Source organism: Arachis ipaensis, chromosome B03, assembly GCF_000816755.2.
Source record: "Arachis ipaensis cultivar K30076 chromosome B03, Araip1.1, whole genome shotgun sequence".
Lineage (NCBI taxonomy): Eukaryota > Viridiplantae > Streptophyta > Magnoliopsida > Fabales > Fabaceae > Arachis > Arachis ipaensis.
Window position 1 is genome coordinate 80,740,422 of NC_029787.2, and position 16,139 is coordinate 80,756,560.

The window sequence follows — 16,139 nt, forward strand, 5'->3', positions numbered from 1 at the left end:
AAGAGAATGAGGATGTTACTGAAGAGCAAATTGCTAAGTTTCTTGGTGCAATCATGAAGCTGAATGCCAAATTATTTGGTATTGAGACTTGGGAAGATGAACCTCCCTTGTTCACTAATGAACTGAGTGATCTGGATCAACTGACATTACCTCAGAAGAAACAGGATCCTGGAAAGTTCATAATACCTTGTACCATAGGCAACATGATCTTTGATAAGGCTCTGTGTGACCTTGGGTCAGGGATAAACCTCATGCCCCTCTCTGTAATAGAGAAACTGGGAATCTATGGGGTGCAAGCTACTAAAATCTCATAAGAGATGGCAGACAGTTCAAGAAAACAGGCTTATGGACAAGTAGAGGACGTGTTAGTAAAGGTTGAAGGCCTTTACATCCCTGCTGATTTCATAGTCCTGGATACTGGGAAGGATGAGGATGAATCCATCATCCTTGGAAGACCCTTCCTAGCCACAGCAAGAGCTATAATTGATGTTGACAGAGGTGAATCAGTCCTTCAATTGAATGAGGACTCCCTTGTGTTTACAACTCAAGGTTACCCTTCTATAAACATGGAGAGGAAGCATAAAAAGCTTCTCTCAAAATAGAGTCAACCAGAGCCCCCACAGTCAAACTCTAAGTTTGGTGTTGGGAGGCCACAACTAAACTCTAAGTTTGGTGTTGAACTCCCATATCCAAACTCTAAGTTTGGTGTTGGGAAGTCTCAACAATGCTCTAAACATCTGTGAGGCTCCATAAGAGCCCACTGTCAAGCTATTGACATTAAAGAAGCGCTTGTTGGGAGGCAACCTAATTTTTATCTAATTTTTATTTTCATGATTTTTCATGTTTTATTAGGTTCATGATCATGTGGAGTCACAAAATAAATATAAAAGTTGAAAATGGAATCAAAAACAGCAGAAGAAAAATCACACCCTAGAGGAAGACCTTACTGGCATTTAAACGCCAGTAAGAAGCATCTAGCTGGCGTTCAACGCCAGAACAGAGCATGGTTCTGGCGCTGAACGCCCAAAATGGGCAGCATCTGGGCGTTTGAACGCCAGAATTGCACCCTGGAGAAGAGCTGGCGCTGAACGCCCAAAACAAGCATGGTTCTAGCGTTCAACGCCAGAAATGGGCAACAAATGGGCGTTCAACGCCCAGAACAAGCACCAATCTGGCGCTGAACGCCCAGAGTTGTGTGCAAGGACATTTTGCATGCCTAATTTGGTGCAAGGTTGTAAATCCTTGAACACCTCAGGATCTGTGGACCCCACAGGATCCCCACTACCTCCACTCATTTCTTATCACCCCTCTTTCACACAATCCCATAAACACTCTTCCCCAAAACTCTTCACCAATCACCTCAATCTCTCTTCCCTATAACCACTTCACCACTCACATCCATCCACTCTTCCCCATAAACCTACCTCATAAACTCCACCTATCTTCAAAATTCAAAATCACTTTCCCACCCAAACCCACCCTATATGGCCGAACCTTACCCCCCCTCCCTTCCCTATATATAGCCCTCCATTCTTCCTCATTTTCACACAAGACAACCCTCTCTTCCCCTTCTTGGCCGAAACACATCCCTCCTCTCCTCCATATTTTCTTCTTCTTCATCTATTCTTTCTTCTCTTGCTCGAGGACGAGCAATATTCTAAGTTTGGTATGGTAAAAGCATAAGCTTTTTATTTTTCCATTACCATTGATGGCACCTAAGACCGGAGAATCCTCTAGAAAAGGGAAAGGGAAGACAAAAAATTCCACCTCCGAATCATGGGAGATGGAAAGGTTCATCTCCAAAGCCCATCAAGACCACTTCTATGATGTTGTGGCCAAGAAGAAAGTGATCCCCGAGGTCCCTTTCAAGCTCAAGAGAAATGAGTATCCGGAGATCCGACATGAAATCCAAAGAAGAGGTTGGGAAGTTCTAAGAAACCCCATCCAACAAGTCGGCATCCTAATGGTTCAAGAGTTCTATGCTAATGCATTGATCACTAGGAACCATGATCAAAGTAAGAACCCAAATCCAAAGAATTATCATACCATGGTTCGGGGGAAATACTTAGATTTTAGTCCGGAAAACGTGAGGTTGGCGTTTAACTTGCCCATGATGCAAGGAGATGCACGCCCCTACACTAGAAGGGTCAACTTTAATCAAAGGTTGGACCAAGTTCTCATGGACATATGTGTGGAAGGAGCTCAATGGAAGATTGAATCCAAAGGCAAGCCGGTTCAACTAAGAAGATTGGACCTCAAGCCTGTAGCTAGAGGATGGTTAGAGTTCATACAACGCTCCATCATCCCCACTAGCAACCGATCCGAAGTTACTGTGGATCGGGCCATCATGATTCATAGCATCATGATTGGAGAGGAAGTGGAAGTTCATGAAGTCATCTCCCTTGAACTCTACAAAATAGCCGAAAAGTCCTCCCCCATGGCAAGGCTAGCTTTTCCTCATCTTATTTGCCATCCATGATCATTAGTATTTAGTAACATTGTCTCAAAGTTATGAATGTCCTATGAATCCATCACCGCTCTTAAATGAAAAATGTTTTAATTCAAAAGAACAAGAAGTACATGAGTTTCGAATTTATCCTTGAACTTAGTTTAATTATATTGATGTGGTGACAATGCTTCTCGTTTTCTGAATGAATGCCTGAACAGTGCATATGTCTTTTGAAGTTGTTGTTTAAGAATGTTAAATATGTTGGCTCTTGAAAGAATGATGACAAGGAGACATGTTATTTGATAATCTGAAAAATCATAAAAATGATTCTTGAAGTAAGAAAAAGCAGCAAAGAACAAAGCTTGCAGAAAAAAAAAAGAAAAAATAGGCGAAAAAAAAAAAGAGCAAAAGCAAGCAGAAAAAGCCAAAAGCTCTTAAAACCAAGAGGCAAGAGCAAAAAGCCAATAACCCTTAAAACCAAAAGGCAAGGGTAAATAAAAAGGATCCCAAGGCTTTGAGCATTAGTGGATAGGAGGGCCTAAAGGAATGAAATCCTGGCCTAAGCGGCTAAACCAAGCTGTCCCTAACCATGTGCTTGTGGCGTGAAGGTGTCAAGTGAAAACTTGAGACTGAGCGGTTAAAGTCAAGATCCAAAGCAAAAGAAGAGTGTGCTTAAGAACTCTGGACACCTCTAATTGGGGACTTTAGCAAAGCTGAGTCACAATCTGAAAAGGTTCACCCAATTACGTGTCTGTGGCATTTATGTATCCGATGGTAATACTGGAAAACAAAGTGCTTAGGGCCACGACCAAGACTCATAAAATAGCTGTGTTCAAGAATCATCATACTGAACTAGGAGAGTCAATAACACTAGAACTCTGAGTTCCTATAGATGCCAATCATTCTGAACCTCAATGGATAAAGTGAGATGCCAAAACTATTCAAGAGGCAAAAAGCTATAAGTCCCGCTCATCTGATTGGAGCTATGTTTCATTGATAGTTTGGAATTTATAGTATATTCTCTTCTTTTTATCCTACTTGATTTTCAGTTGCTTGGGGACAAGCAACAATTTTAGTTTGGTGTTGTGATGAGCGGATAATTTATACGCTTTTTGGCATTATTTTTAGTATGTTTTTAGTAGAATCTAGTTACTTTTAGGGATGTTTTCATTAGTTTTTATGTTAAATTCACATTTCTGGACTTTACTATGAGTTTGTGTGTTTTTCTGTGATTTCAAGTATTTTCTGGCTGAAATTGAGGGACTTGAGCAAAAATCAGATTCAGAGGTTAAAGAAGGACTGCTGATGCTATTGGATTCTAACCTCCCTGCACTCAAAATAGATTTTCTGGAGCTATGGAACTCAAAATGGCGCGCTTCGACATGCGTTGGAAAGTAGACATCCAGAGCTTTCCAGCAATATATAATAGTCTATACTTTGACCGAGTTTAGATGACGTAAAAGGGCTTTGAACGCCAGTTCTACGCTGCTGTCTGGAGTTAAACGCCAGAAACACGTCACAAACCAGAGTTGAACGCCAGAAACACGTTACAACCTGGCGTTCAACTCCAGAAAGAGCCTCTGCACGTGTAACATTCAAGCTCAGCCCAAGCACACACCAAGTGGGCCCCGGAAGTGGATTTATGCATTAATTACTTACTTCTGTAAACCCTAGTAGCTAGTTTATTATAAATAGGACTTTTTACTATTGTATTAGACATCTTGGGACGTCTGGTTCTTAGATCAGAGGGGCTGGTGATTCGGCCATGCCTGAACCTTTTACTTATGTATTTTCAAACGGTAGAGTTTCTACACTCCATAGATTAAGGTGTGCAGCTCTGCTGTTCCTCATGAATTAATGCAAAGTACTACTGTTTTTCTATTCAATTCAACTTATTCCGCTTCTAAGATATTCGTTGGTTAAATTGACAACATTTTTTTCAAGGAAAATACTTATTTTATAAAAAGCCATTCTAAGATTCACATTGAGTTGAATAGAAACTCTTGATTTCTACTTGCATGACATACATAACTGATATATGGTTTTTGAGCTAAAGAACACACAACCCGTGAGTTTTTGAGCTTAATTGTATGGTTACATTCAACCATTCCTTTGTGTTTTGCACTTCTTTTCTATGCTTGTAATCTTAACTTTGTTTCAATCTATATGTCCAATATAGAATGTAGATACATACATGCATGTGATTGAGGCCATTGCTTGTTTTGCTCACTTATCCCAAATAAGCCTACCTCCTACATCACCCTTGTTAGCCCCCCTTGAGCCTTTTCAATTCCCTTCTTTTCTATAACCACATCACTAGCTTTAAGCAGAAAAATAAATTAAAAATCCCAAGTTGAATCCTTGGTTAGCTTAAGATAGAGATTGTGTATCCACTAAGTGTGGGGAAACATGGGAACATGGGTTGATAGGAAAGGATTAAATTAGTAAAATAATTAGAAATTTGGGAGCATGCTCATGTGAAACCAATTTAAATTAAAATACCATGTGCATTGATATATGTTGTGTTAATGTTAAAAAAATCCCTTTTAATTAAATAAATAAATAAGAGGACAAAATTACCCCAATAATAAGTTTAGTGAAGAAATCAATGCACATGGAAGTAAAATCAAAGTTGGTACATGAGTATGTAATAAGAAAGTGGGAAAATTGGGAAGACTAGGATAATTTTAAATTTTTATAGAGAATATATATGTTAAGTGAGATCTTAGACTAATCAAGGATTCAACTTATAGCTCACTTAGCCTTATATATATCCTCACCTTTACCTTGGCCCCATTACAACCTTAAAAAGACCTCATGATGTTTGTATGTATGCATTATGTATTTGTTGATTGGTTAGATGAAGAACAAAGTTTTAGAAAGCATGAATAGAAAAGAATAGAGTGATTAACCCCAAACACTGAGTGACTAGAGAGTAAACACAAAATTCAGTGAGGGTTCAATAGCTCATCTCCATATATCCCCGTTTAATTGTTAATTGTCTTGCAAGTTTGTGAATTCCTTTAACTCAACTCAATTGTGAAAGTGCTTTAACATGATTTAGGTTTGGCTATGCATATATGATTCCTTGAAATTATGAATCAAATTAACCACATGTAAGCTCTATATATATAGGTGGATGATAATTAGAATTGCATGATTCATTTAGGTAGCTTGCATTTAGAATAGATTGCATTGCATAAGATTCCACCATTCTACCTTTACTTTTCTCTTGGATTTAGCATGAGGACATGCTAGTGTTTAAGTGTGGGGAGGTTGATAAACCCCTATTTTATGATTCATCTTGTGCTCAAATTGAGTGTTTTTATCAATTCTTCACCCACTTATTCATATAAATTGCATGGTTTTACTTTCCCTTCCTTATTTTATAATATATGTGAAAACATGTTTCCTATGCTTTAAAAATATTAAAATTAATTATCCTTTATTATCATTCGATGCCGTGATCTGTGTGTTAAGTATTTTCAGGCTTCATAGGCCAGGAATGGCTTAGAAGATAGAAAAGAAACATAAAAAATGGAAGGAAAGCACAAAAATGGAGTTTTGAAGAAAAGGGTGCGCGTGGACGACGCGGACCGTGCCTAGCGCAAAATGGAAGCGACGCGTACGCGTAGACGACGTGGACGCGTGCCTTGAGCAGAACGCAATTGACGCGTACGCGTGACAAGGAAAAACTCCAGACCACGCGAACGCGTGACGGACGCCACGTGCAGGAATCTTCAGAAAACGCCCTCAGCGATTTCTGGACCCTTTTTCGGCCCAAATCCAAGCCAGAAACACAGAATATAAGCCAGAGAATGGGGAAATCAAAAAGAGAACGTTTTAGAACAAGTAGAATATAATACAAAATTCATAATTCATAATTTTTGGTTTTAGATGTAGCTTTTAGAGAGAGGTTCTCTCCTCTCTCTTAGGATTTAGGAGTAGGATTTCTCTTACTTTAGGATTGCTTCTATAATCACAGGTTCAAAGTTCCTTTAATTTATTTTCTACTTTTATTTATTACTTTAATTGTTATTTATCTTTCCAAATTGGCTTATGAACTTTTCCATGTTAAGATTTGAATGTTCTATTTAATATATTTTGAGGTATTTCAGATTAAGGATTGTTTTATTCTATTTTTGATGCTTTTAATTTAATTTAGATTTATTTTCCCCTTTTGGCTTTGGTTAAGTAATTAGTGACACTTGAGTTATCAAACTCAGCAGTTGATTGAGATTTGAGAATTGCCGATTAATTTAGATCGCTCTAAAGCTAGTCTTTCCACAGGAGTTGACTAGGACTTGAGGATCAGATTGATTGGTCCACTTGACTTTCCTTTATTTAGTAAGGGTTAACTAAGTGGGAGCAAAATCCAATTCTCATCACATCTAATAAGGATAACTAGGATAGGATTTCCAGTTCTTATACCTTGCCAAGAGTTTTCGTTATAATTATTAATTTATTTTTCTTGCCATTTAAATTACTTGTTCTCTATTTCAAAAAACCCAAAAATACACCTTTTTTCATAACCAATAATAAATCATACCTCCCTGCAATTCTTTGAGAAGACGACCCGAGATTTAAATACTTCGGTTATAAATTTTATTGGGTTTTGTTACTTGTGACAACCAAAGTTTTTGTACGAAAGGATTCTTTGCTGGTTTAGAAACTATACTTACAACGCGATTATTTTTATAAAATTCTTTACTAGCAGGAATCCATTCGTCACTCATCGAATGCTAACCTTTGCTCATGAGTCATATCTTGTTCTGTATATAAGTTTGTATGAGTCAACTCATTTGTGTCATATGCTAACTCCTCCTCTATTAGCTTATTCTGAAAAAGGCGAACATCAGACATCTCAAGATATGGCATTGATTGATAGTCTCTTAAAGATCTCGCATTGCTGTTGAGTATCTTCTCAATCTCAATAAGGCAGAGGTTTTTCAATTCATCATCAGTCATGTTTAGTCCTAGCAAAAGCACATGGTGGTTTTATGAAATATTTAATAAGTAATTCCAAAATAAAACTATTAATATTATTAATAAAAATAATAAGAGAACGCAATCTTGATATAAAAAAAGACATAGTAAAATACCTTGATTTTTCAAAGCTTTTCTCCTCTCATATAGTATTCCATCAGCTAATAATGTCCAAGTTGCATTCCAAACATGCTCTGGGTTGCTAATGCTATTAGATATCAGTAGCATCGCAGATAATTTTCTTAATTAATTACCAGATGTAAGTTCAGCTACCTCATTAATAACTGTAATGAATTCCCTATCATCACACAGTAGTCCCATGGAATAGCAAGCATCTTGGAAGCTAGAATATGTAATTCCATTAAATGTCCTAATAGACTCATATGTTGTGCAACCTCTCTGAACAGCTAACAAAATTCTCATATAATAAATATCACATGTACCCGGTGAAACATAGTTTAACCTCCCGATAGAATTCCCTCTTTTGCGTGGATTCCATTCCCTTACTTCTCTATCATAAACAAATTGATTTGAAAACTCAGCATATATAAAAAATTGACTTGATTCAATTTTTTTATTGGCCTCCATCCACGCTAAGAACATCGTACATTTTCCTTCCTCTACTTCCACGATTTCCTCAAGATCGTCATCGTCTTTAAAGATGATATTTTGTTCTCCAGGAAAATAAAAGGTTAATCTCATCACTGAAGGCCACCTTTGATAAATATCATAAGCTAAACTTCTCCACACAGCCTCACATGCAGACAAATATCTGCAATCATAAAATTGTTTGATCTCATCAATAACCTGAGCATCCTCTCCATTGAAAGTTCCTTTGTAACTCCAATTACTACCCTGTTTAGACCTTTTATTCACGTACTTGAACAAATATTTGATAGCATTTGACTTGTTGCAGTACTTTACATTAACATGCGCTTGATAAGACATCAGCAGATATGCATTGTACGGAACCACATTATTATTATCCATATGGACTCCCTTCTTCTCAGTAGTCACTCCTGTGCCTCGCCTTCTATATGATGGGTATCCACTATCTTCGATAACTATGGTTCTACTGAATATTTTGGGATAATATTTAGTGCAGTACCCATCTTTCATGCAGGGAGATTTTGAGAAAGCTCTACCACATGGTCCATGAATCATATATGTAGATACAGCTCTAAACAATTTTGGGTGTTGAATAGGATTTGGCAACTTTAAAGATATTAACCGATCAATTTGAGTTGTCGTTGTTATCTTATGGTCTCCATTTAACCATAAAAGAATGTGAGTATGTGGTAGACCTCTTTTTTCGAATTTCACCTACATCCCTTATACCAAAAAGACAAAAAAAATATATGTTATAAATAAACTATCTATTTTATGTATGTGCTTTGATAAATTAAGGGTGATAATAGAAAATCAACAATATGTTAAGTAAGAAAATATTTTGCCATTTATTTTATAACAATCTAAAGGAATATTTCTCTAAAAATAAGGTTGGATAATGAGCAATACCTGCATCTAGCACTCCAAATGGAATTTCTTGCTTAAGATCCGAGATTATCATGTCAAGCTTATATTTGAACACTCTACATGATATATCCGGCCAGTCTTCAACCTTTAAGTTCCTTGGATTGTTAACCCGGTCAATCTCTTGCCAACTCGAGTTACATGTTATTATGATGAAAAGGTCTGGATATCCATATTTCTTACGAATTTCCATAGCATCTTGACAATTATTAAACATGTATCTCATGCCACCAGTGAAGGACGCGGGTAGGATGACACGTTTACCTGCCTTGGAAGCACGAGTCTCATGCCTAACAACTGCATCTTGAATCCCTTTGTATATATCACTCCTCGCCTTGGTTTGGTTGTTTCGATAGTAGGTCAGCCTTTGTGCTTCAATCATAGAAAAGCAATCAACCAAGAACTGCTAAAATAGTCGTCCACCATTGACAATGGTTAGATACTCGACCCTTTTCTCTTGTATTCTAAATGCTATGAACTCCCTTAAACTCACATGCTGTCTCTTTCTATTTTCATCAGCCCTATGAGATTCTCGCAAAGGAATGTCTTATTGATAGCCATCTTCACCATAAGGAAACATCATAGGATACTGAAGAGGAATAAATGCGGTGTGTGTCTCATGAATCCTTTCTAGATGTCCGAACTTTAATTGAACTATAATATCATGCCCTGCATCTCCAGAATCAAAATCTCCTACTATTAAAGTTGCGACCTCATTAGAAGATGGTAAATTGCAGACTCTTGTGTCTTTTGATCTTTTTCGGTACAACCGTAGCATTATATTTGTGATCTCTCCTTGATTCAGGTAGTTTCTCACTATCCTAAATGTGTGAGCAAGAACATTATGTTCATCGATCATGTCCTTGAGATCTAGAACTAAGGACTGGTCAATGTTGTTGTTGGTTGTTCTTGAACTGTATAAAACATTAATTGAAAAATGTTAGAATTCATAATTAACCAAAATCAAAGTACGAACTACCTTAATCTGTTTTTAATCAGTTTGGAATGCATGATACAAACCTGAAAATCTCTATCCTGTTTGAGACCTCATTTTCTGTATCATAAATATATAACTGCATAAATTTTGGTCTTTGTCCCTCAATTAGTACCAAGCTTCAAATTCTGTGGTAGTTTTGTCCACTCACAATGAACTGGAAAGGACCTGTCCCATCATTGATGGAGGTCTCTATTTTACCTCCGAGGGACGTGAAGCAAAACATGCTATTATAAGTTCTTATATTATCCATAAAGTGTTTGCTTCTTTGGTCTATTGCAAATATTAAATCTTGCAAGAGTTGAGGTGGACATTGCAAAAATGGCAGTTGTACCTTCCCTCGCATACAACATATTGAGAACTCAATATTGGATCCTGTTTTAGACTTCTCTGATCTCTCCTCATACCACATCATAGCGTCGCAATACCGACAAAAAAATTCTGAGTCACCAATATCTATCATATCTAATAATCACCAAGATAATAAATTATATTTCAGTTATATCTGCAACAAATACTTTATATAAAAATATACCTTTCTTTCGCCATGTGAGGTATAAAAATAATATTTACAAAAAATTACCGATGACTACAATTTATAGATTAAAAAGATGAGATCATATAATACGGTTTCATTGTGCCAACCTCAAGACTTATATTTTATATGCACGCTAATCAAACAATAAGAATTACAATAAATCAGTATTCAAATACAAAAAAGTATAATATATAACCATATCTTTGTTAGAATTTTAAAAACTTGTACACTAAACGATAATTTTTTGTTTATAAAAAGCATAACAATAGTAAATAATAAAATGCTGATATTGCTACTTCTTAGATTACCTGTTTCTTAGCAACATCGAATATGGCTGGGTATTCAATCTTATTATTTGTCGATAAAAATAAATAAAATTAAATACAATCTAAAAATTAGTAACCTTATAAATTACGTAAATTTAGAAAAAATATTTAAAAAGAGAGAAAAAATGAAAGTACTTCTATCGTGAAGAAACAATTTAAAAGATAACAATATAAATTGAGTAAAGAGAAAATTTATAAATGTGGCAAGTAAAAAAATTTAAATTTAAAAATTAAAATGGTTAAGAAGTCACTTAATTAAGAATTAGTATTAGAATTTCAAATTTCAAATTTTTAAATAGAGTTTTCTAATTAGCTAGTACAAATTTTAAATTTTTAAATAAAATTTTATGAGAAATTTATAACTTTATGATATTAAATACTAAATTAAAAATTAACAGAATATCAACAGTGTGAATCGAATTAAAAATAAAACCATAAGTAATAACCAAATAACTTTAATTTATATTTAAAAAAATTCTAAATTCTAAACATAAAAATCCAAAAGAACCAAAGAAAAAATAACAACTCAAGAAAAGATAATGTTTTCACCCAAACAAACATATGCTTGGCATTATTCTATTAGATATACTCTAAAAGAGATTCTAAAAATATGTGCATCCAAATTCTCAGGTTTCATTCTCACTTTTGATCTTCTTGCAAGTTGAGGTATCTCCTTGCACCTTCGAATCTTCCGACTCTGAGGATAGTCGCTTGGTTGGTGTAATAGCATTTTCTAACACTTCGGATTCATCATTGTCCGCAACTTCAATGAAAAATTCAAGCAACAAATTCTGTACAAAATACTACGTTAAATTAAAGACTTCCTTCTCACCTTTGATTTTATCTCAATAATATTTTTTAATAAAATAAAGATCTAACTTTGAAAAAACAAAGAAAAAAAATTATTTTTTGAACAAATACCTTAGAACCTTCTACTTTCTACCCTTCAATGATTGAGGATGCATTTGAAGTTGGAAGCAAACTACTGGTGTAGTCAACATCCTAAAATTATAATTAGTTATTAATTATTCTTTATAAATTAGATACTACTAATGACTAAGGAAGAGAAAAATAAACTGATTTTTAATAGAAAGTACACTTATAACTGTACTCGATCACAATTTGAATAGGATGAGCCTTTTTGAATTTTTTTATGAGGTTCACATTATCAATCATCTTCTTAACTTTATAAAAAAGTGAAAAATATGGATTATCAGATATTTGAACTTCAACGATGAAGAGGAAGGTCTTATCAATTAGGTTGAGTAAAAGTATAGGTGTATCCGATAGATCTCCTTTCTGCAAGGTATTACATAATATATTAATAATAAATAATATAAAAATTAACATTAAAAATATCTTCACTAATGTTTTTAGAAATAAATATTGGTTAGAACTTACCAATAAAAGTGGATCAAGTATCTCTACACAGCTCTTTCCCAAAACTTGTTTTGCCTCCTTGTCAAAGACTACAAAACATGCACAATCAGAGTCATCAATGACACCAAGCTTTATTCGGTACCTGCTTAATAAAAAAAATAGCATAACAAAAGGTTAAACATAGAATTATTCAATATCTAATCCATTGTGATTAGACTTTAAATTAAAAAATAAATAAATAACCTTGGAGTTATGGATAAAGGAGACAGCCACAACTTGAACATTTGAAAGTTTTTGTAAAAGCATATGTGAACTTGTTGCATTCACATTGGCCGTACCACCAGTCTAGAGTATCTATAATATGATTTATAGTATCTAAGACAACACAAATAGCATTCTCAAAAAAAAACCTAAGGATTTAAATCTTCTGAATTTAGTGAGTTTTTAAATCTAAAATATATATCTAAATAAATAAGATGAATAAACAAAAATAATCAATGTACAACAGATTTAAATTAATTTTTTCTCAATTTTTTTACAGAAAAAAATTACCGTATCTAATTCTTTTAACTGCTCAATGGTTTTATCTTGATAAATTGTTAAGAATACAACCTCATTTAGAATTCCGCCGATATTCTCCCTAAATTCTTCAAATCTTACAAAGCTAGACAAATAAAGTGAAAAAAACTACGTTAAATAATACATATAATATTAAAATGAAGAATTAAAAAAATATATACCCACCTATTTTTAAATTGGATGACATTTGCTTCTTCAAGATTGAAGAACATCTTTGTGCCATACATGGAATTCTGTAAAACAATTTTTCCTGAAAAATTTAATTTAATATAAAATGAATAAAAACTCACATAGAAAATGAGTAAAAGCTCACATATAAAAATTCACATAATTATGAAGAAATATTATCGTTATATAACTTCACTCTAACAAATTATAAGACGACAACAGTTCTATCTTTATTGCCGGATCCCAAAAAAGCATTTAATTCATCTGTATAGTTGCCAAAAAATGCACACTCTATTATTTTTCTATGTCAAATAGAATATTTAATGTTAAATATATTTTTTATAACAAAATAAACAAAAAATAATTACAACTAAAAAAGTAACTACCAATAAAATAATATCAAATTATATATATATATATATATTTTATATTTTAAAATTAACAATAAAATTAAAACGTCAAACACAATTTAAAAAAATTAATAATTAGTTTATTAATTATTTTAAACTCATAAAAAATTAACTACAGAAATAATGCTTTCTATTAAAATTCTTTTTAAAAAAAGATTTAAATACTCTTTTTCAAAACCAATCCGAACTCATTTTTCAAAAAATTTAAATACTATTAATAAAAAAACGTTGCCTTTTTTAAAAAACGTTTGTCTTTGAATAAAAACGTTTGTTACCTATTAATAATATTAATAAAAATATTCATAACAAAATAAGTTAAAATAACAATTTAAAAAGATGAAAATATCAAAATTTTTAGATTTATAAAAATAAATATATGATTATCCATTATCAATCTCTAATTTAATAACAGTGTACTGGATAGATTTGTCATCCTTTTCAAGAGTCCTCTCACTCCAAATTCCAGCAAGATATCTAACAACATCTGAAATGATTTAAAATAAAAAAATTGTTATCAATAAGTTTGTTAAAAACAAAACACAGCCGAAATTATCAATTAAATAAATAAATTTATAAATAAATGATACTTTTTCTAAAACAATAAACTTACCAACTAAGTAGGTGGAGCATTGAGAGTATCAAAACCCATAAAATTAAATCCATATCATGGGATACTTGACGATTATGGAAGTCTGTGCACATTCAGTATATTGGTTTAAATTAAGGGTTTGATGTATGTAAAGAAAGAGTTTGATGTAATTTGAATTGTAGTGCTACACATATCTCATAACTTATACTTTTATAGTTGATTCATAGCTAAAATTTTTTAAATTTGATTGACTTTAATTTAAATTTAAATTAAATTTGTAGATAAAGTAAATAAATATATTAACAATTTTTAAAATTCTAAATTAACGTAAATATATTTAATTTATGTATGTAGCTGCAATTTTTAAAAAAAAAATCTATAAAAATTAAAAAAATAGTGCTAAAAAGAATCAACAAACTTTTAAAAAATAGTGTTAAAATTAAAAAAAAACAACCTAAGTACAACAATCTAAGATTTAAAAAATAACAACTTAAATAAAATAATTTAAAATTTAAAAAATAACAACCTAACTATAACAACCCAAACAAATAATTTAAAATTTGAAAATAACAACCTAAACAAATAATAATTTATAATTTATGAATATAAATCTAAAAATTTCTAGTGACGACACCTATGCAAATAAACTCCCAGACCCAACGTATGAGCGCCACGTCAGCATATAAACTCCCTATTTATATTACTATAAAGATATGATTTTTGGTTTTGGATTTTTAACTCCATTCTTTTTAGTTTATTCTTACAGCTTTGGTAATTTGTGATTCTCTACCTTAAAAATTTGTGGTTCTATTAATAATCTCTGTTTGATAATTTATTCTGTGTTCTTGTTTTAATTATTTAATTTTATAGTATTCTCTGTTTTAATTATTTACTTTAAATTTGTAGTTTGGTATTCTAATTTATGTTGATATGTCTAAAATAAGCATAATAATTATGTGTTTATTAGATATGCCATATTATATAGACCATTAAATTTTATTAGATAAAAATTAAAGGCTAATGGCATATTCAATAAGTACATAATTATTATGCTTATTTTAAATATATCTATTTTAATTTTAGTATTGTTCTAATTTATGGCTTAATTTTGTTAGGCAAACTTAGCTATAATTTTACATTATTGTCCTATTTTATGAACGAAGGCTGAAGAATCCTCGAATTTTTTTATATCATGGCAGGTATAAAATGCATCTAGAGATATGCAAGTTCTCTTCACTGTATTTTTATGACAATAAAACATTAAATAAGAGCCAATTATCTTACAAATTAGCACTATTTCATTAGACAAGTGTCTTGGACCTCGTGTATATTCCATATCACTGATTTTTAGTTTCCAAGAAGGTTTTTAGTTTCCAAATTTGATTACAACATGTAATTTTTTAATGAATATAAAAACCGAAAAACTAAACGAAACCAAACGAAACCAAATCGCAATTTCAATTGGTTTAATTTGGTTTGATTGGTCTCAATAAAAAAATCGAACTAAATTAAACCATATAATTAATATAAAATTAGATCAGATGGTATTTTAGTGAAATTTTATTAATGTTTAAAAAAATGTGGATATTTTAATATCGCAACTGTATCATCAATAAGAATTAAAAAGGATTAAAAGTAACAAATAAATAAAGAAATGTAAAGTGTCGGAGGCAAAATAAATTGCAGAAATTAAAACAAATAAGAAATTAAAGAGAAGATGAAAAAAGAAATATAAACATAAAACAGAAGAACAAATAAAAGTAGAAAAATTTTATTAATAAAAACTGGAAAAAAATAAATTACAAGTGTTTGAATTCAGAGGGATTACTTAAGGTTCCTAATTTTACTCTGTGATACTAAGGGGCTAAGAGCGTTTTGGGTTTCTAAGTGTTTTCCAAAAGAACTGAACTCCCTACAATGTGTTCTTAAAGCTCTATTTTTAGATTAACCTAATGTCAGCTGATAATTACCCTTTGTACACCACTTGCAAAAAATTATTTGAATTATCCCGTAACTGTTCTCGCACTTCTTGTTTGACGTCAATTTCAAAAATCAAATAAATAACTAAATTGTCAAATAACCTAGTTTAATTAAAATAAATATAAATATTATATATGGAGACATCACCATGTAACTAATTATTTTTTTTATAATTTTTTTATAAAAATTATATTTTGTCTAACATAT

General features: G+C 32.3%; 2 protein-coding genes across 2 annotated transcripts; both read right to left on the bottom strand.

The window, feature by feature from the left end:
- Nucleotides 7,682-8,599, bottom strand: LOC107633319. The gene has a single exon (XM_016336959.1). It carries the CDS (start codon nt 8,597-8,599, stop codon nt 7,682-7,684), a length of 918 nt encoding a protein of 305 aa, XP_016192445.1.
- LOC107633320 lies at nt 8,759-9,350 on the bottom strand. The gene is made up of 2 exons (XM_016336960.1): nt 8,954-9,350; nt 8,759-8,766 (listed from the first exon to the last, which is right to left on the bottom strand). Exons 1-2 carry the CDS (start codon nt 9,348-9,350, stop codon nt 8,759-8,761), a joined length of 405 nt encoding a protein of 134 aa, XP_016192446.1.